Consider the following 21,379-nt stretch of genomic DNA (forward strand, 5'->3'; position numbering starts at 1 on the left):
GCATAGCACAATTAGAACAACAAAGACTGTCACCTGTCCCTTGTAACTATAAGCCCACACCTGACTAATAATCCAATTAACCAGGGAGCTTCTTAAATGTCAGTCCCAGAGTCTGATTCAGCAGCTCTGGTGTGGTTCCAGAAATTTCTGTGCTAAAAGTTGTCCCAAGTGAGTGTGACAATCAGTCAGGCTCTGGATGTACGGTCTCAGGCCAGCATTTCCTATAGAGACTAGCAGTTCCAGGAGATGTTAAGAAATGTTCTAAAAAAAAAGGGATCTTGTCAAAGTGCTTCCTTCTTTACAACAAACTTTCACAGCAAATTTACAAGACTGTACATCACTTTACAATTCTGCTTTCTGTATGGAATATTCCATGAGACTCATATTTGGAGATGTTGTCAAAACTCTACCTTCCTGATTATTTTTGTAAATGCTGAGAATGAATGATTTGATGGATATTATTTATGGGAATAACCTACAAGGAAACTTATAGGGAAGGCCAGAATTTTTCTCAAAAAATAGTTCTGAATTTTCTCTGAGATTTAGAAAAGTGTTGTATTACAACCAAGATGCCCCACTATTGATGAATGGATCAAGAAAATGTGGTACTTGTACACAATGGAATTTTACTCAGCCATAAAGAAGAATGAAATCTTATCATTTGTAGGTAAATAGATGGAACTGGAGAACATCATTCTGAGTGAGGTCAGCCAGGCTCAGAAGACCAAAAATTGTATGTTCTCCCTCATATTCGGACTTTAAATCTAGGGCAAATGCAGCAGTGTTGTTGGACTTGGATCACATGACAAGGGGAGAACATATATGGGAGGTACGGGGTTAGATAGAAAACCCAAACATGAAAGCGTTTGATGTCCCCATTCCAGAGGAACTAATACAGAAATCCTAAAGTGACAGAGGTTAACATGAGAAGGGGATCAGGAACCAATGTAAAGATCAGTTAGAGATGAATCAACATGGGTTGTAACACATGTACATGAAAGCAATGCTAGGATCTTTCTGTATAGCTATCCTTATCTCAACTAGCAAAAACACTTTGTCTTCCTTATTATGCTTTTATCTTCTCTTCAACAAAATTAGTGATAAGGGCAGAACAGGATCTGCCTGGAAGGAAGGGGGGAGAGAGCGGGGAAGGGAGACAGGGGGAGAAATGACCCAAACAATGTATGCACATGTGAATAAATGAATAATTAAAAAAATAAATAAAAGGATTCATCAGGAAAAAAGAAGAGAAGTGTTTTATTGAAGTTCTAGGTTCTAGAGCTTTGAGCAAAGAACTTGGCATTACATTTGTTTTCATTAAATAAATGTCTGGAGCCTTGGAGCAATGCCACCCTGAGACCAGCACATCCTCAGGGGCGGGCTTTTGTCTGTCATGTCTGTTAGATTGATTCTCCATTCAGCTGTGCATGTGTCTGTGCTCCTTCCATGAAAAATATTCCCCAAAAGGATGCAGGCTGACAAAAACATTCTAGAGCAAGAGTCCAAGGGGTGAAAGGACTCACATAAAAGAGACATAGTGAGGGGCAGTCTTCAAATATTTTAAAACAGAGTACACTTGATTTGTATTGCTCTAACTCTAAACTGATGGAGGCAGATTTCTGGTTTACTAGAAGTTGTCTTGGAAACCAGCTTCCACCAATGGAATGGACTTTCTCCCAGGCTCAGGGCACTGTGAAACTGGAAGGAATTCAGCACACAGATGATAACCATGGAGGAGGTGGTGGAAGGAATTACTGTATTGGGTAGGAGATAACTCAAGACCTTTAGGTTTCTTCCAATTTAAAATTACTTGAGTTTCTAACTCCAAGGAATTTGAGATTCTATAAACTTGCAAATGGACACCAATAAGCTAACTCCTGTTTACTCAAATGTAAAATTTGAGTTGAATTTGAATTTCTTTTCATCACTGGAATTTTTTTTTTCAAACAGAATCAGACTCCTATCTTAAGGAGGGTTAATATGGTGCAAACACTGTGTACACATGTATATAAACAGAAAAATGATTATCTGTTGAAACTATTCCAAGAAGGGGGGAAGGGAGGAGAATGGTGGAAGGAGTGAATTCAAGTATGATATATTTGATATAGTATAAGAACTTTTGTAAATGTTACAATGTATCTCCACCCAGGATAACAATAAAAAATAAAATAAAAATAAAAAAAGAAAAAAAAAACTCAACAATGAGGCAAGTTGGTTGGAACTGCCCTGGTGAGTCATGGAGCAAAGGAACCAAAGCTATGCCCATTTGATCTCTTCTGCTCCTGGGGTTCCAGAACCTCTGGGATCCTCAGACAATACTTGGAAAACCATCGAGTTATATAATTGTCACTTTGTTTTGTCAAATGTAAACTTGGTACAAGATAAATGCAAAACTATATGAATATATATATTTTTTCTTTCACAACTAGTGATTAGTTGGCTTTAGGCTTGAAATGAATGCTTGAACTTTAGATAACTAAAGTTGGTATACAATTGGCTAAGAAGTCATTAACTGAATGACAAAATTTGACTGTAATTTTTTCAAAATTAACAAGTCTTTACCAGTTAAATTTTGAATGTAAAAGCTCATTCACAAAATTTTCTTCTTCAATATGGGCAAAACTTGCAAGATGAGCTCCAAATTCTTCACAAAATGCTTCAGCTTCTCTCCATGTTCTTTTCATCAGGACTTTTTCACTATGAAATACCTGTACAGTAAAGGAAAAAAAATATTGTCATGGATAAAGTGAGGCTATTCAATTCTGCTTAAAAAAATAATAGTAATATAATTTTTTATTCTTTTTCTTTTTTTGTGCTGGAGATTGTATTCAGGGCTTCTTGCATACTAAGCATACACTCTACCACTGAACCATGCCCCCTGACCCCCTTCATTGCTCTTGATTGAAAGCATGACCTAATAGAAGTAACATTTATTGGACTATAAGGTGCCTAGTAACTGTAAAACTATTAGCTCATTTTATCCTCACTGTAAGTGCATAAGGAAAATATGATAAACTCAGTTTTATAAATAAATTCCTTGAAGACTTTTTTTTTCACTAAATCTCCTATGACTGGCATATAATTTTCCCCTCAATAAGCATTTGTCAAGAGACGAGGAAACTCAGGCTAAGAGAGGTTAAGAATTTCAATTCACACACCTACAAACTGGCAGAACTAGAATTAGACCGGGACTCCTTGCTTCCAGAATCCGTGAATTTCTACCCCAGCATCTTGCCTTCTGACAAATTAGAATTAGCTGACTAACGATAAATCTACTGAGCCATGGCAAGAAATGAGAAATGAAGCCTGATTTCTAGGGCAGGTGCAGGTATATTTTAGGGTCTTTGGGTTTGAGACCAACTGGTAGTGCAGTGGTTTATGTTTAAATTTTATACTGTTTCTAAGCAGACTTCATGGTCGCAGGAAGAAATTGGTTGGATGGAGGGTCTACTTTTGCCTTTATTTAAGATTAGAGAGAGTGACTGAAGACCTAGAGCTCCTGATTAGGGACCTCTGCACCTTCCGCATTTTTAATGGCCCAGCAGTAAACCTACAGCTCAGATGCCAGGCAGGTACACGCTGTGGGCAGCAAAAATCAGGCTCTGATTTGCTGAGACCAGAATGGATAGCTTTCCAAGTCCTGTGGACCACAGCACAGCCTTTCCATCTTTTAAATTATATGTCAAAACTTGCCTCCTCTGGGAACCTCTTCCTGAATCACTCTAAATTCATAAATTCTGCCACCATGCACATCAAACATGCCATGCATTTGTTGACATATCAGAATAATATATTGTAGAAAAAGCACTGGAGCGCAAGTCCCAAGACCAGGAATTTATTCCAACTCTGTCAACAAATAATTGTGATCTTGGGTAAATCACTTCGTCTCACTGGCCTCAGTTTATTCATTTCTAGTTTAACTTATTGCTCTGTGAGGTGACTTCTGTACCTATTATTCTTTGAATGTAATGTAGGATTTTACATGTGTACATTTAAATGGAATGCATTCGTGGGTGCTTCATGCCATGTATGAGCTGCAATATCTGTGAAGTTAGTCTGTTTTCATTCTGTTCTTTTGTGCCCAACTTCTGGGGAAGAACTTTCTTTTGGGATTTGAGGAATCTGTATCTATAAAACAAAGAAAGACACAACTACCAAACATAAAAATGTCATATTTCAAAAATCATATTTCTAATAAAAAGACTATAGGAACTGTTTTAAATCTAGGATCTAAAGCTGATTTTCAAATAGACATTTCAAATTGACATTTCTTCAATGATTCTATAAATTATAGCATATAATGTTGACCATCTTTAATCTGAAAGTCCAAAATCTAAAGTGCTATAAAATCTGAAACTTTTTGTGTTTTAGTGACATTTTTGCTTTCTGATAGTGCTAGGTACACAGACTTTGTTTCATGCACAAAATTACTAAAAATACTATATAAATTACAGTGTATATGTTATATGTATATGCATATATATATGTGTACATGGTATATGTGAAATACAAATGAATTTTGTGTTTACACTTAAGTCTCAACTCCAAGATATCTCATCATGTATATGCAAATATCCCCAAATCTGCAATCCAAAACTCTTCTCATCCCAAGCATTTCAGGTAAAGGTCTCCTTGTTTGTTTTTCAAACAAGCTACAAAAGCTATTTTTAGTACAAGAATGATATTATTCCTTAAGAAATACTTTATTCAAGGTCTTAAAACAAATATGAAATTATACTTTTTTTAGTGGTCCTGGGATTTGAACTCAGGACCACACACTTGAGCTACTCCAGAAGCCATATTGTACATTTAATACCCCATGAGCACTGGCTTCCTTCATTTGGCATATGTTTGGCAACAAGAACATTGCTGACTCAGTATTTTAGGACAGGTCCCTAAATGACCTTGGGTGATTCAACTCTTCCCCTTCTTGATTTCAATCTGAGGCAGAATGCACTGAGAATACAACATCCTGAGGCAAGGAGGAACAGGATGTTCTAAAATACTTTAGCCCTGACACAACTGTCACTAAGAAGTAAAACACAGAGAGAAGTACTTTCGGAATCAGCTGTGGTAGGAAGTGGGACACATGCAGATGAGGGTCTATCTGCCATGGGCAGCTTTCCTGAGTGTTGGGGGATGGATTTGTTAGGATTCTAGGCTTCTATTGCTTCTTGGAGCCCATCTGTGAATAATAAAGTTGCTCTCCTGACTTGTGTGAATTTTGTATCTCACTAGACTCAGACTCTGGCAGCTAAGTTTTTACAAAATCTCCTGCCAGAACTAGGAACCTTATTAGAAACTGGTCAGGTGTTTAGAATCCTTTCTCAGGATTGATAAGCAGTGCATGGAGTTCCTTCCTTGGGATTCACACTGCTGCATGGTATTTCTGCTTAACAGACATCATTCTTCATGAGTCCTTCAAGGTCACTAGAGTGTGCCAATTTTTGACTTAAGTTATTTGGAATACAAGCAAAAGGAGAGAGAAAGGTAATATTCATAAGGCACCTGCTGTATGCCAGGTACTATTCTGGAAACATGGTGCTGGAATAAAGCAATTTATGATATATGGGTCAAGTAGAAATAATGTTGGCATTGTTGAGAATGCCTAAGTAACTTTGGTATCACCTTGAAGCAACTGGTCAGACCAGGCTGTGACTCCCAATCCAAATGACAGGGGTGAAAGGGCCATCTTTCTTCATGTTCTGTTCTCTTTCGATTTTCAATTGACTGCTTACACAGAGACATTGCTTTAAAATGTCTACAGTCCTTTACTTCCCAGCGGCCAAGTGGACGCCTTCCTCTCATGACAACACAGCCACCACTGTCACCTAAAAGCAGGAAACAATTATTTTAATATCAGATGATTAAAACATTTTGTGCTCAGAAGACAGCTCATCAGAGTGCCAAATAATTGACATCTCATAATGAAGCACCCAGAGAAGAACAAGAAAGATTAAAAAGAATGCTTTACTGGCATGATTATCTCATTTTTCTTCCTCTCTAGAGAAAAGAATAAAAGTTGGAAACGAGAGAAAAGAGGCTGTGAAGCCTGAAATTTGGATATTGTCTACTTTGAGCTCAGATGGCAAATGGTGGGAAACTGGGAGCTCTTCCTACATGGAGCTGAAATATTCCCCATAGCTCAATGCTTGCTGTGAAATGCCATTGTGAAAAATCAACAATGAAAGTGCATAGTGCTCATCCTCTGAGACTTAGACTCAAGAGAAAAAATACTTACATGAATAATGGATTCAAGGTAGACTACAAGATACACAACAAAGAACAGAGCTGTAAGCCATAAAGCCCTGGACACTGGAGAGAATAAGATAAATTTGTGAAATAGGAGGAAAGCTCTGGGGGCAGAAACAGGGGCAGTTATCAGAGAAATGAGAAGCAGAATACAGAGATTCTTTCCCCGTCACATTCATAGTTTTGTGTGAAATATTGGGAAAGGTGATAGATTATTCAGTTATGGATAAAACTGCACTTTTATGTCTGTTGAACATTTTGGTGTATGAAATATATTTTTCCTTAGGGGCAATTTATAAATTAAGACCCTTAAGTTTGTGCAAAATCTATACAATGCATTAGACAGCTAAAAATACACTTCAAATTTTTAGTGAAGAGTAGTAGAAAACAATTCTATTCTAAAAATAGAATAAAAATTGAATAAGAATGTTTTTCTCTTGAATTCAGGGTAACCATTAATGAACTAAACTGACATTCAACAGCCACAAAAAATTACATATCTACAATGTGCCTGGCTGTACTATATATTAGTTTCTACAGAGAGAGGACAAAATAAACCAAACAAAAGCCAACTCTTGGCTTAATGTGAGTCCCAAATGCATAAACAATCAATTGCTATAAACACGATGTGTTAAGTGATAGGAAAGGGTGCATTGTAAGTTCTGGAGTAGACTTCAGAAGGGTTGATGGAGCCTGCCTGAACATATGTATCAGTAAAGGATTTGTGGGAAGTAACATTTGAGCTGAGTTTTGAAGGATGAAAACGGAGAACAGAATTGTCAAGGTAGGCTTATAAAAAGCAAGTGATAATGGAGGATGTATCTGAAGACCTAAGATGTAGAGGCACTTTAAAAGAATATTGTCACTTGGTACTAGATATTTATCTTGCTTAATTTTCTTTCAGAAGTAATGGCTTCAATTTTTTTTTTTTTTTTTTTTTTTTAGATATTGGGTAATGCATTATCCTTGTCAACCATGTTTTGGTTGTTTTATAATCACAGAAAGACTGAAAAATGAAGAGTGGGAAAGAGAAGAAAGAGGGTGGGGAAGACATACAAAAATATTTCCTGGAGGAATGGAATGAAATGGAATTTGATGAAAAAGAAGAAAGAAGAAAAAGCTAAAGGCATTTGTGCCTCCGACTATCTTGGTATACACCCTGCGTTAGGTACTGGGTATCATGCTGACAAGGCAGTCCCTATCCACAGGAAGTTCACAGTCTTGTGTGTTTGTGTGTGAGCTGATGCATCAAAGAGACCCCTAAAGGTGAACATAGCCAGTCATAAAAGAGGAAATATGCTAAACATGGCCCATAAAGAACAAAAGGAGGGTAAGCAATGGTTTGTGCAAAGGCCATTAGACATCTCCACTGGTCCAGAACAGCTACTTAGTGCTAAAGATGGAGGGTTGGGTGCAGGCAAGGGGGAGAAACTATATTTTTCTGTGCTTCTGCTGTGAACGGAGCTTTGTAGCCTGTTGAGAATAATTTAAGAATGCAGCTCACAACCTACCTAGGTCATGAACAATAGAGGAGATACTGTGTATTCTGGGCAATGAAGCTGAATTGTAGAGATGCACATGGAAGCCCCAAATGTCATGTAAGTGGAGCTGTTCTGGTTGAAAGAGGAAGGAAAATATGCACTCTTGCCTAATTCCCTCGTCCTTCCTTTGAGGCATCCCAGTGGAACTTCCATTTTCTGCAGAGCATAGGTGGGAAATCTCCTATGAAGAACTTTTAACTTGGAACCTGAAGTCTGGGGTTCTAGTCCCAGTACAAATATTTGGTAACCTGAAATTTGAGCAGGTTAATGAATCACAATCTTGTATAAAATATTTGGATAATAATTCTGTCTCTACTTATGAGTTTTCATAAAGATGAAATGAAACAATATATTAAAAAGCACTCTTTAAGCGCTATAAACACGCCTAAGATGTTGCTATTCTTCCTATGGTCCTTTTCATTAAGAAAACTGTGATTTTGTGGCACAAGTTCTACCTGCATATGTGAAGAATTTTTTAAAGGTTTGAATCAGGAAGTTTAAACTGTAATATTCTTTTTTGTTGGTCTTGCATTTTGTCTCACACTTCCCCACACCAGACAATGATTAAGTAGCTATGGTTTTAGATACTACAGATATTCTAGTCATCTTCATTAATGAGGAAGGAGATGTTTGTGACCCACGTGAAGACAAAAAGTGCCGCAAGAGTGTTATTGGTATTCTAAAGCGGTTAACTTAATGGAACATTTGACCCAAATTTTAGAGTCTCAGCCCCAAAGAAGCAGTAAAATGGTGTAATAAAGGGAGGCTGGGCTAAGGGAGTTATAAACTGAATTTATAAGGCAATTCGAGGGATGCTTGCAAAGCCAAATAATAAGGGAAGGGTGGGGAGAAATGCAGAGGTGGTTTTTCTCCAAGAGAAATTATTCTTTCATTTGATAACTCACTTCCTATTGGAGAAAAAAATTATAATCACTTTTCCTCAGCAGCAAATCTCACATTTTAAGGAATTCTTGAGACTTAACTGCTTTACCCACACCCATCCCCCATTCCCTTCCACTCAAACTTCAATGGGAAAACCTGAAGGAAGTCTAATTCACTATTCTAGTCTTTTTCATTTGACAAAGCTACCTAACCATAGGAAATGAGCTGGACTGGGAAAGCCACCATCTTCAAACTCTCTGGTCACATACCTAAATATAAACCAAACAATCAAACCAATCTGCAGCCTCAGAGCAGGAGAGAACTGTGTTGGGCCTTACTGCCTCTAGACAATTATTTTACTTGAGTCTGTTTATTTATTTTGCCATTCTCTGCAATGGCAATCTCACATACTCACCTCTTAAGTCCTCTACTCTCACCACCTTTTCTCATTCCGTCTCTCCTCCACAGAAAAAGGTAAAGCTCATCAGGCATGAAAGGTGAGCTCTCACAGAGTGCTTGCTGTACATCTGCCAGCCTCTGTGCTAGGCATTTTATACAGTCTTTCCCCTATTCAACTCCCAACACTCTGAGCAGGGATTATTATCTGCATTTTGCAAATGGGAAAATTGAGGCCCACAGGTTTTATAAGTGGTCAAAGGCTACAGAGCTAGTGAGGGATTGATCTGGGACTTGAAGTCAGACTTATTTGAGTCTAATTGTGAGACAATATCAAGGTACAGAGTGGGTAAGCATTCAATAATAGTAGTCAAATGAATAAATGAATTCTCTTCAAACTATGCTCCTCCTTTTCCATGGAGTTCTTTCTCATTCTTCTGGTCATATTTTTCTCTCTTATATGGCCATAGAATTTCCTTAAAGAACTACTATTACATTTTTACCTTGCATGGCAGTTACTTAATATGATTATGAAAAAGTATGGAAATATGGAAATGTCCAAAGGGTGAGTATGTCTTCGTTTATATGGAGGTTCACTTTAGGACTCTGAGGGGTCTTAAAATGGAGTGTCCTGTCTAGTTGTGTCTGCTGTGACCTGTCAGCCTTCTTATCCCTCACCCTGTGTAAAGTATTTCCAAGAAAACAAATCTGAATTGCTGGACTGGGATCAAGTTTTCCTTGTCCCTGGACGATTTCCATTGACAAGAAACAATTGGGGTAAAGGGGCCCTGGATTTGTCCCATGAGGAAAACCTACCTCTTCATTTGGTTTAGGAACAGGACTTTACCACAGAGCCTAACTTATAGATGGCTTTAAAATGTTGACCTCAAGTGTTTCTTCTTCTCTATTTGAACTCCTCTGAAGCTCTCATGCAACTTGAAAAAGCTTTTATAATATCTTAACTAGTATGGATTCACCTATTTGCTTTCTTGTAGGGCAGCCCCTGCTCACATGGAATCTTTAATCTAAGTACAAAGAACATTTCAGTTTCCACGCATTCAGTTCTTCCTGAACCAGAAGCTGACTTTTCATTTTCCCTTTAATCAGTGGCAGTGGTTAGTGCAGATCAAAATCAGTTTTCCTATTTCACCTGAATATTTTATTTCTCTCAAAATACCAAGGACCATAGAGACGCTTTGTTGTTTTTTAGAAGTAAAAACAGCAGAATTTTCCAGTGTTCTGAGAATGGAAAATTTTGGCATGAAAGAAAGAAAATACAGATAAAAGACAGGTTAAGTAAAAAAATCTTGTACTCCTGAATTTGAATTAAAAGTACCAATTTGAGCTCAATATGTTATCTTTTACACACACACACACACACACACACACACACACACACACACACACACACTTCCTAGATCTGCCACTGCAATTTCAGGTCTAGAAACAAGCACAAACCCACAATGAGCCTCCATTTGCTTATTCTGAGTATGGAAATAATGCTCTTCCCATAAAAAAAAAAATCAAGGTTCCTTGATCACACCTATTAACCAATAGCAATATGTGAGCCTTATATGGATTTTAATTCAAACAAACTTTAAAATACACTATATAATATTTACAATATTTATGGTTCACTTAGAAATTTGAGCATTAACTGAAGATTTATGATGTTATGGAATTATAGTTAATTACTTTCAGGTGTGGTAATTGTTTTATCATGTTTTCAACAAAGAAGTCTTTACTTTTTGTAAATAATACTGCAATATTTATGGAGGAAACAATGTGATGTCTTGGATTTGCTGTGAGAAAATATGGGAAGTGGGTGGGGGAGTATAGCCAAAACAAGATTGGGCATGATTCAATCATTGCTACCTTTTGTGGCTCATTATTATTATTTGGTGAACATAACACAAAGTTAAAAAAAAATGGCAGAGCTGTGTGTGATTCCTCTATGGATTGCATACTTTGCTGGCATGACATAGGATAGTCTTGGCTGAGTTTATAAAAAGCTATAGGCTTCCTGTTCAGTGGCCAATTTATATAGTCAGTTTATGCTGGATTAAGATTCTGACATGAGGCCCAAGCTAATGGATTCTTTTGTGAGAAAACGTGATTTAGGGTGGTGTTTCTACAAGCTGTAATTTAAAAGAAAAAGGAAACACAGGGGCTTTTATATTGCTATTTTCTTCAAAAAAGATTTACATTTTCATCTTATTCAGAGACAATTTACTCAATGTCAGTCAGCATGAGCAGCCAAACTGAGCATCACAGCATTATTTTTGCTTCAGGGAAAAGAGAAAAAGAGTAGTGCTACTCAAATAAATTACAGCAGAAACTTACGAATGACAGGAGCTCTACTTCGTTTTTAGATTTTAGACATCTAAATATGCCCCAAGGAAGTTAACATTAAAAACCAAAAATCTTGTCTACTCAAAATGTATTAATTTATTTTGACAGGCGCAGACATTCCTAACAGAATTCCACAGTGTGTAGAAATGATACCTGAGCTTTTTCTCTTTTTTTTTTCAGAATAGTGTGACATGGAACTTTACTACTCTCTGACTCATAAGTGTTGAGAAAATGACAATAGTCAGCCCCTCCTTTAGGGCCCTGTGATTTTTCCAGGGTGCTCGTATTGGTGACTGGTCCAGCACAGAGAAAGCCCCATGCCTTTGAATGTATGGGTGAGGAATCCTAACAGACTGTGGTATTCTATGTAGCTTCAGGCAAAATCCTATAGATGTTTTTCCTTCAATAAGACTAATATTTATTATTAACAATGTAGCAGAACTATGTAATATTGCCTTTAATCCTCACAATAGTTCTGGGAGGTAGATACTATCACCAGCCTTATCTTAATGATGGGGAAACAAATATGGAGAGATAAAGTAAATCTAAAGCCATATAGCTGGAACTTCAATTTGAGTCTGACTCCATAATGTGTACTTTTTACACATAGGCTACCCTGCAGTGCAGTCTCTTTTTCTGATACTGGGGATGGAGCCCAGGACTTCATCATGATAGCCAAAGCACTCTACTGATCCCACAGTCTCACAGTTCTGATCCTGATATTTTCCTGATCTAAAACCTCTAATGACTCTCTAAACCTAAAGAATAAGTGAAAGCTCTTTAGCTTATAATCTGAAGCTGTGGCTTCAATACACTCCCCTGGCTTTGCCTTTTATATATAACTCTTTTTCATGTATGTTACCCTCCAGTTGGCATGTAGCATCCTCAAAGATGTTCAGTGTTTCCTTGGCTCCATATGTTTTTCCATGCATAGAAAATTATTTTTATTTCTATAACCATCAAATTCTACCATATTTCAAACCCCAGGGAATATGATACTTCCTCTTTGAACATTTTTTTTTGGCGGCACTGGGGTTTCAATTCAGGGCTTCATGCTTGCTAGACAGGCACTCTCACCACTTGTGCCACTCAGCCAGCCCTTTTTTTGTGATGGGAGTTTTCAAGACAGGGTTTCCCTGGACTATTTTCCTGGTCTGGCTTTGAACCATGATCCTCCTGATCTCTGCCTCCTGAATAGCTAGATTGTAGGTGTGTGCCACTGGAGCCTATCCCTCTTTGAACTTTCATGGTAACTCCAGTGGGAATTGATTTTTCCTCTTTTAACTGTTAGAATACTTTATTTTGTACCTCTTACAACCTTTATCACACACTTTCCTATTTCCAGAGCTTTAGTGTATATATCCCTCCAAAATTCATGTGTTAGAACCTAATATTCAATAAGACTCTTAAAACAGTGATGAATAAATATTGATGTAGAAAGTTCTCCAACACAGATTATTAAGTTAAAAAAGGAAAAGAATTGAAATATGTAATCTTATTTCCACTTAAAAATTACACACACATTCATATATGCATAGACAAACACCAGCAGGACCACACCAGTTAACTGATTATTTCTGAGAAGGGAAGTGTTGGGGAGGTGAAAAGAAGGATGTGATAGAGGACTTCCACATTTTTCTTAGTGTACTTCCTATACTTATAGCATGCATATAATTTATATGGATTCGTCCCAGTCAGAAAAAAAATAGGTGCTATAAATTGCTCTGGGACAATAGACACAGATAGGACATGATCGGCAAGTGAGGATATATAGTCACTGCCTATAGTGAGAATATGTTCATAATGTAATTAATTGAAAAACCCGGTGACACTTTGCCCACCATTGTCTGGAGTTGGAATTAGGAAACTACCTTGGATTGGACTTTTGTAATTATGAGAAAAAAAGACTTGTGTGGCTTTTAAAATATTTTAATTTGAGGTCACTAACCCACCCTCTGCAGCTTAGTCAAAACTATCTTGGTATATAGAACTCTAAAGATGGGATAGACCAATTTGCACAAGGGTTTGACTTAGGACCTTCTGAGAAGGAAGAGCCTGAGTCTTCTAGCCCATTTCCTCCAGATACAAACATAATCTGTTGCCTGTTGTCTATTGGTGTAGCTGTGATGGAGCCCCATAGCCAGAACAGGACCAAGGCATCCGAATGAATATGCCCTGACATAAAGAAGAAGTGTTTGATCTAGGCTGTTAACCTAAGTTTAGCATAAGGGCCTAAAGCTTGTTCCTCTACTGGTTCTAGTGTTGGTTGGGTGAAAGCCACTAGCTTCTCTGGAACTGGCCATCCCATGACAGATTCATGCTTTAAGACCCAGAGCTGAGCACATGAGGATGAATTAATAGAGTTGCTGACTTTATAATCCTGGCTAAGGAACCACAGGAGTCCATAGAAGAGGAAGAGCAACAATGATGTTACCTCAGTAATGAGCCAACATTGTATGGCAAAGCCATGGGACAGTCACTGTTAACTGATTAGATGTGCCCATTCACCATAGTTGGATTGATGTAGACTGAGTAAGCCATTGTGGTGCTTGGACAATGAGGTGGGTTGGAGTGGGTTGGGGTGAGGCTTGAGGAGGGAAAAACTGGACTTCCTGATACTAAAGACAAGTGTGTCTCAAGCATTGAACGTAAACCTTGAATGTATCAAATGATGCCTGTGGACTGTACTTTAAAAAGTGACCAGCCATATGTCCCCCCTTGCAGACCTGATGATTTTAGTTAATGTAGGCATTAAGAAAACATTAGGTAAGAATCACAGGAGGCGACCAAAGGGTAGAAGAAAATTTGGGTGAGAAATCAGAAGCACAGCATGGGAGAGAGTTGGTGTTACAGTTCTGTCTACTCACGGGGTTGGTGTGTATTCCAATGTGTATAGCGCACTGGCTCAGGTCTCTGCCCTGCCGTCTTCCAGGTGTATTCTCCCGTATCATTTTGGTCTTGAAGAGCTATCCAAAAATAGCTGTCCTTCGTTTGCACTGCACTACTGATCAAATTGGTAATAAAAGCCTGTTCAAACCTTTCAAGGGAAAAAACAAAATGGTTTTATGAAGCTTCTGAACAATAAAAAATGTTATTAAAACATAGTGCACAGAATGCCATCAGAAGAAGCATTTCTTGTTAAGTCTTTAGAACAGAGCAGAAAAATAATGAAGACCCTTACATTACTAATAAATGCCAAATGTCAGTGCAATTCCTAGAAATACACGAGTGAGGAGAATTTGACTCGTCTAGACTTAATTCTCATTACTGTTTTAAGAAACAGAGGCCAGTTTCAGAGTATAGATGTGACATCCAAATTTTGTGGAATAAGATGTGACCTATTTTGTAACTAGGCCACACATCACACACCATGCCATAATATGCACAGGGTGGAGGTTGGCAGGAAGGAGGTGGAAGGACATTGCTCTTTTCGAATGAGCATTTACCACTATAGAGTTCACACGTGCCCACCCACCATACTTCTTGCATGGTGAGAAAGGAATTGGAGTAGCAATTTTGTGTCTCGCACATCAGTTTATTCACAGGCATATGGAGTCCTTGGTGGATGTGTTCAAATATGCATTTTCACAGAGGATAAATTTACGCATAGGAGTTAATCCAAGGCAGTACACTCACTAGCATTTCCCCCCCAAATAGCTGAATGAATTAGTGTCCAGTGATTGGTGGCCTTGCCCTTCCCAACATGAAAAGCAGAGTCTAGACAACTCATACATATGCTGCCACATGCACTCCTAATAAGAAAATCATGAGCATTAACATTTAACTAGTATTGAGTTTAAAGCTAAGTTTAAACTGTCAAACTATCTTGAGAAATGTATTTGCAAAACATATAAAGTTAGAAGAAATTTCAAATAGTGGTGACTTCTGGCCAGTTCTGGTGAGTCAATGGGAAATGTAAGGCCTGATGAGATTATCCAGGAAATCTAAGGGTAAGGAAATTAGACTTCTAAAATACAATTTTAGATTTTTTTTATTAGCATGCATTCTTAACTTGCAATGGAGTCATTTAAAAATAGAGGAGTCTCAAAGGAGACAGGAGAGGAAAAGAGAAAAGAAGAAACAGCAAAATTGTAGTGCCTTATGGACATCACCAGCAACACTTAGTGACCAAAAGCACCGATGGCACTCAGCTTTGCAGAGCAAATGAGTTTTCATCAGGCTTTAGTAAGTATTTCCAGAAAATCTAAATGGCAAACATTTGAAATTAGAAAAGTTGTTTTTAACCACACCACAAAAGCAGAGCCTTACATAAATGTGCTTCTGAGGGAAGATATATAAAGCTAAATACTGCCTTGATGCTCTTGTAATTTTCTTTACTCTTTGTTGGTTTATGCACTCATGACACATGATCTGTTTTATTGATGCTCTATTAGGCAGAGTAGCAAAGCTATTGTTCCCACCTGGTGCCTGAAATTGCAGTGTTAGAAGCCAGCAAGGCACTGCACCACAGGTGCAATGGCCAGCGCCACTATTTGCTGTGCTGGAGCAAAGCCCAGGGGGCCTTGCTAGTTCTTCCATTACTTTCCATTGTGGCATTTATCAGATAATGCAGTGAAATGACCTTGTTTGTGAACTCGACTTTGGTTCATTATCATGTCAACATATTGCTTTCGTCCTCTGTTGGTGATAGATTTATTTAGTCCACTCCAATTGCCTATTTTATCTCTATTTATCATTGCTTGAAACAATAGAAACCTGCTTTTTGAGCTGGCAAGTATATTTTTAAACTAGTTCATATAATACTCAGACATTAAATTCTGAATCCTTCAAATAAAAACAAGACTGAAGTTTTCTTGGTCCAGTTAAAGATGGCACAATTAGTAAAGAAATTCAACAAATGTGTCTTTCTTCTAAACCATACTGTGTAAAAAATTAAGTCTGAATAATGGTGTGTAATCTTGAGCAGCTGTTTCTGACTGGTAAAGAAAGAAGACAATATTCATATTTCTTTACCACTCACTATCTGGGTTATGAAAACTTTGGCATAAAGTACAGATGACCTTCCAAAGGCTTTCCTGGACCAGTGATTTAGAATTATTCATAGAACATTCCAGAGTTTTATATTACCTGGCCTTTTTGAAAGATTTCACTGAGGTTGTTTAATTCAAATGTTGTTAGGATTTAAGAAACTAAAAATAATATATATATATTAATATTAGTATTTGAACCAATAGAGTATGTTTTTTCTAGGAAATTTAGTGAAGTGAAAATTACTTATTTATTAATGATACAATATTTTTGCTTACACAGCTTGTTAAAAAATCAAATATTAATAGGGTGTAGTCCTTGGAACTAGAAAGAAACTGACTTTTCCAATTAACTTCTTAGAAAAAGTTGGGAAATCTAGAGCGTGTTTTCTGTGTAAACATGAAAACAACTCTCATCAGTTTGCAAAAACTTTGCTCATGGTGCTAAACATTGCATTTTCATTAAAAATGCAATTAGAAGATAGCAACATATTTTTAGTATGCATTGACAATTTTTTTCATTTCAGAATAAACATTTTGCATTTCATAAGTATATATGTTAAAGGAAGGTATTTTATACTTAATCTGTATGTAAGCATTATATTTCTTCATGAGTTTAGCCAGGGACATGTGTAGCTAAGAAAAAGGTTTCTTGTCTATGAACAACACAGTACTTAGCAGACAACAGACTATAATGACTGTGTTCATATTATCTAAAGTAAGTTGAAAGAAAGTAATGCAAGGAAAGTAGTTTTACTAGTTAGCTAGTTCAATTAAAGTTCAGAAAGAGAGAGAGAGAGAAGTTGAAGATCACATTAGGAAAGACTTGGTTTTGAACTGATTGGCTGCAATTGGATTTCTCCCAATTACACAACTGTTAACATTTTGATGCCATTTTAAATAACTGACTTTGTTTCTGGAAACTATAAAAAGGATCAATTTATTTTTCTTTCTTTCAAATAAATAATGGAAAATATAATATCAATAGTTTTTAAATGAAAACACATCATGATCATTTTTGTCCCAAGTTTCTGGTGGCCTTCTGTAAGAACTGGAAATGTTACATTTTTGGAATTTTTTTTTGCAAAATAGTAGAAAAGAAACATACACTTAGAAAATATACTTAATAAAGATAGAAGAAATAAATCTGCAAGAGCAAATTCCAAACTGTTAGTGATGGTTACCATTGGGGAGGGGAAGGAGACTAATTTTGAAAGGGGAGGAGATGAGACAGGAGGCACTGCCATTTTTTAGTCTATGCTCTTGTGGTTTACTTGAACTTATACCAGTGAGAAAGCTGTTTTTATTGTATACTTTTAAAGAAGAGAACTAAAATATTTTAAAAAGGAAATACCAACTGCCTTTCACACACACACATGCACACACACACCCTGTTAAAACTAACAAATGAATTCAGGAAAGTCTCAAGATGCAAAATGAACACACAGGATCACTTGTATTTATCTCTAACAATGAAAAATGCAAACTAAGAAAACAATTCAACCTACATTAGCACCAAAAAGAATGAAATACTTAGGAATTTAGTTACCCTAGGAGAAAGTCTTGAACAATGAAAACCACAAGACACTGATAAAACAGATTAAAGACAAATAAGCAGAAAGACATCTCATGTTCATGACTTAGAAGTAAGATTGGAGGCAGGGGAGAGGTGGCCCAAATAATGTATACTTATGTAAGTAAATGAAAAACAATAAAATATCCAAATATTAAAAAAAAAAAGAAGATTCACATACCCAAATCAACCTACATAGTCAATGCAATCTCTATCAAATTTCCAATGATATTTTTTTGCAGAAATAGAAACATTAATCCAGAGATTCCAAGATGGTGGCTAGAGGGAGGAAGCAGAAAGCATGCTTCCTAAAGTAAAATCTTGGAGAGATGCTGGAGATACATCTTACAGGAAAAACCACCGAGAAGAGGCAAAACTTTGACTCCTCCACACCCCCAGCCTGCGCATAGCATCTCCACTTCACGTTAAATGGAGAAACCAGGAGGGCTTCCGCACTGCCAGACGCCAGCGCCCAGACGGCTTGGGAAGATGCAGACCACAAGGTGAGCTAAGTGGCACGTGGTACTCCCACAGACAACCCTGGGCCAGATCAGCATAGCCCCCTGGACAGACTGACCCCCACCCGGGGAAAAAAAGAGAAACTGAATAATAACAAAAAAGACATGTAGCAACGAGGGCAGGGCACCCTGAGCACTGAAGGCGGGGGAAGGGAACTGTAAATAAAGAAGCCGGCCAGAGAAGGCAGGATCAGCTGCACATGCTCAGCAACCAAGAGCAGGAAAGCTTGCAAAAGTGGCGGTGGGAGGAAAACTCCACAGGAGAGGGGAGAAGATCCACTTCCCACATGAACTGTAAATAAACACGCTGGCCTGAGAAAGCTGGTGCAGTGTCACCTCCACCAGTGTGCTTGGAAGGGGGAAAGCTTGCAGCAGCGGCTTACACCCAGGAGAACACTAAATAAACAAAGACTGAGGGGCTAGATGAGTGTTAAGCTCACTCCTGAGTTCTGCATAAATAAAGCCTCCAGCAACAGCAGGCTGACAGCAGTGGGCAGGTGACCACAGCTGCAGATAGCCATTCACAGAACTGTCTCCAGATTCTTTTTAGTTTTCCTCTCTTCCTTTGATGAGACAAAAACCGAACTACATCTACCTGCTGAAAAACTTACTGAAACTGTATTGCATTTGAACTTGGGACACTTTGTGGTGTTTTTGTTTTGTTTTGTTTTGGTTGTTTTGGGTTTTTTCCCCTTTGATGAGACAACAACAGAACTACTTCTGAGACACCATCTCCAGGATTGGAGGCTGAGGGACTAACACCAAAATTATTAAGACTGAAACTTTATTGCATTTGAACTTGAAGATTTTTTTTTAATCCTCTCTCTGTCTCTCTAATGTCTGTTTAGCTTACTGTTGATTAGTACACTATCTCTCTCTGTTTATATCTTTGCAACTTTTGTTTCTTTGTTTGTTTTGTTTTTTTACTTGTTTGTTTTTCCCTTTTTCTTTAACTTCTTTGCTTTCCCTCTCCTCTCACCCTTCCATCTTAAATATCACCATTGTTAACATTACAAGCTAAAAAATACTTAATTGCACACAGTACAGGGACAATAACAACACCAAGGGCAATGATTGGAAGACAAAAAAAACAAGGAAACCAGTTTCCCCACTGCAAAAAATTAGTATAGGAACCAGAGGGGAAGGAAGAAAATAGATACTTAGATCCAGACTCCAACAAAATGAAGATAAACTATGCCAAAGAATCCACTGAAGCCCATAAGAATAATCTAAAAGAAGAAATACTACATGTAATCAATGAGAATTTTATAGAGATGATACTGGATATGGTCAACCAAAATGTACAAGAGACACTCAAGAAATTCCAAGACAACAAAAATAGAGAATTTGAGAAAGCACAAGAAGAAATAAAAGAAACCATAGAAGCACTGTATAAACACCAAAGTGAAACAAAGAACACAATTAATGAAGAGATAAATGAACTCAGGATGAAAATAGACAACATTAAAGAGGAAGTGACTCAGGATATGGAAAACCTCAGAAAAAAGAAAGAACAGAGTTGCAAAACAAAATGGAAGGCCAATCCAGCAGAACAGAACAAACAGAAGACAGAATCTCAGAACTCGAAGATGAAATGGTAATTAAAGGAAAAACCAAAGAAATATTAGTTAGTTAAACAACTCAAGACCTGTGAAAAGAAAATGCAAGAACTCACTGACTCCATCAAAAAACCAAACCTCAGAATCATGGGCATTAAAGAAGGAGAAGAGGTGCAAGCAAAGGGAATGCATAATATATTCAACAAAATAATAACAGAAAATTTCGCAAATCTAGAGAAAGATATTTCCATACAGATGCAAGAGGCTTCCAGAACCCCAAACAGACCAGATCAAAATAGAACTACCCCACAGCATATTATCATTCAAACAACAAATACAGAGACCCAAGAAAGAATATTGAAGGCTGTAAGAGAGAAAAAACAAATAACATACAAAGGTAAAACCATCAAAATCACAGCAAACTTCTCAACAGAAACATTAAAAGCAAGAAGAGCTTGGGGTGAGATCTTCCAGGCATTGAATGAAAATAACTTCAACCCCAGGATACTCTACCCAGCAAAACTATCATTCAAAATAGATGGAGCAATAAAAGTCTTCCATGATAAGCAGAAACTAAAACAGTATGTGACCACAAAGCCACCACTATAAAAGATTCTTCAAGGGATTCTGCACACAGAAAGTGAAACCCACAACATAACCATGAAAGGGCAGGCAGCACCAAACTACAGGAAAAGAAAAAGCAAGAAAGTAGAAAGTAACCTCAACTTAGGTACACACAACCAAACCTTTAAACAACTAAGGCAACTAAATGACAGGAATCACCACATACCTATCAGTACTAACACTTAATGTTAATGGACTTAATTCCCCCATCAAAAGGCACCATTTGATGAACTGGATTAAAAAGGAAGATCCAACAATTTGTTGCTTACAGGAGACCCATCTCATGGACAGAAATAAGCATAGGCTTAGGATGAAAGGCTGGAAGAAGATTTACAAAGCCAATGGTCCTTGAAAACAGGCAGGAGTAGCAATACTTATCACTGACAAAGTAGACTTCAAACCTAACACTGATCAAATGAGATAAAGAAGGACATTCCATATTAATAAAAGGGGAAATAGACCAAAAGGAAATGATAATTATCAACCTATATGCACCCAATGTCAACACACCCAATTTCATCAAACATACCCTGAAGGTCCTAAAAGCATATATTAACTCCAACACAGTGGTCATGGGAGACTTTAACACCCCACTATCATCAATAGATTGGTCATCCAAACAGAAAGTCAATAAAGAAATCCAAGATCTAAAATATACAATATATCAAATGGACCTAGTTGATATCTACAGAAC

At 37.4% G+C, this 21,379-nt stretch overlaps 1 protein-coding gene across 3 annotated transcripts in view; it reads right to left on the reverse strand.

The window, feature by feature from the left end:
- Pla2r1 (phospholipase A2 receptor 1) overlaps nt 1-21,379 on the reverse strand; it is a 122,996-nt gene that overhangs the window by 38,760 nt on the left and 62,857 nt on the right. For all 3 annotated transcript variants that reach the window (XM_074070929.1, XM_074070927.1, XM_074070930.1), the window contains exons 11-13: nt 14,291-14,460; nt 5,629-5,831; nt 2,563-2,708 (exon numbers count right to left, since the gene is read on the reverse strand). In XM_074070929.1, coding sequence (XP_073927030.1) covers nt 2,563-2,708; nt 5,629-5,831; nt 14,291-14,460 — 519 coding nt within the window. The remainder of the gene's footprint in view (nt 1-2,562; nt 2,709-5,628; nt 5,832-14,290; nt 14,461-21,379) is intronic.

This window comes from Castor canadensis, chromosome 4, assembly GCF_047511655.1.
Source record: "Castor canadensis chromosome 4, mCasCan1.hap1v2, whole genome shotgun sequence".
Lineage (NCBI taxonomy): Eukaryota > Metazoa > Chordata > Mammalia > Rodentia > Castoridae > Castor > Castor canadensis.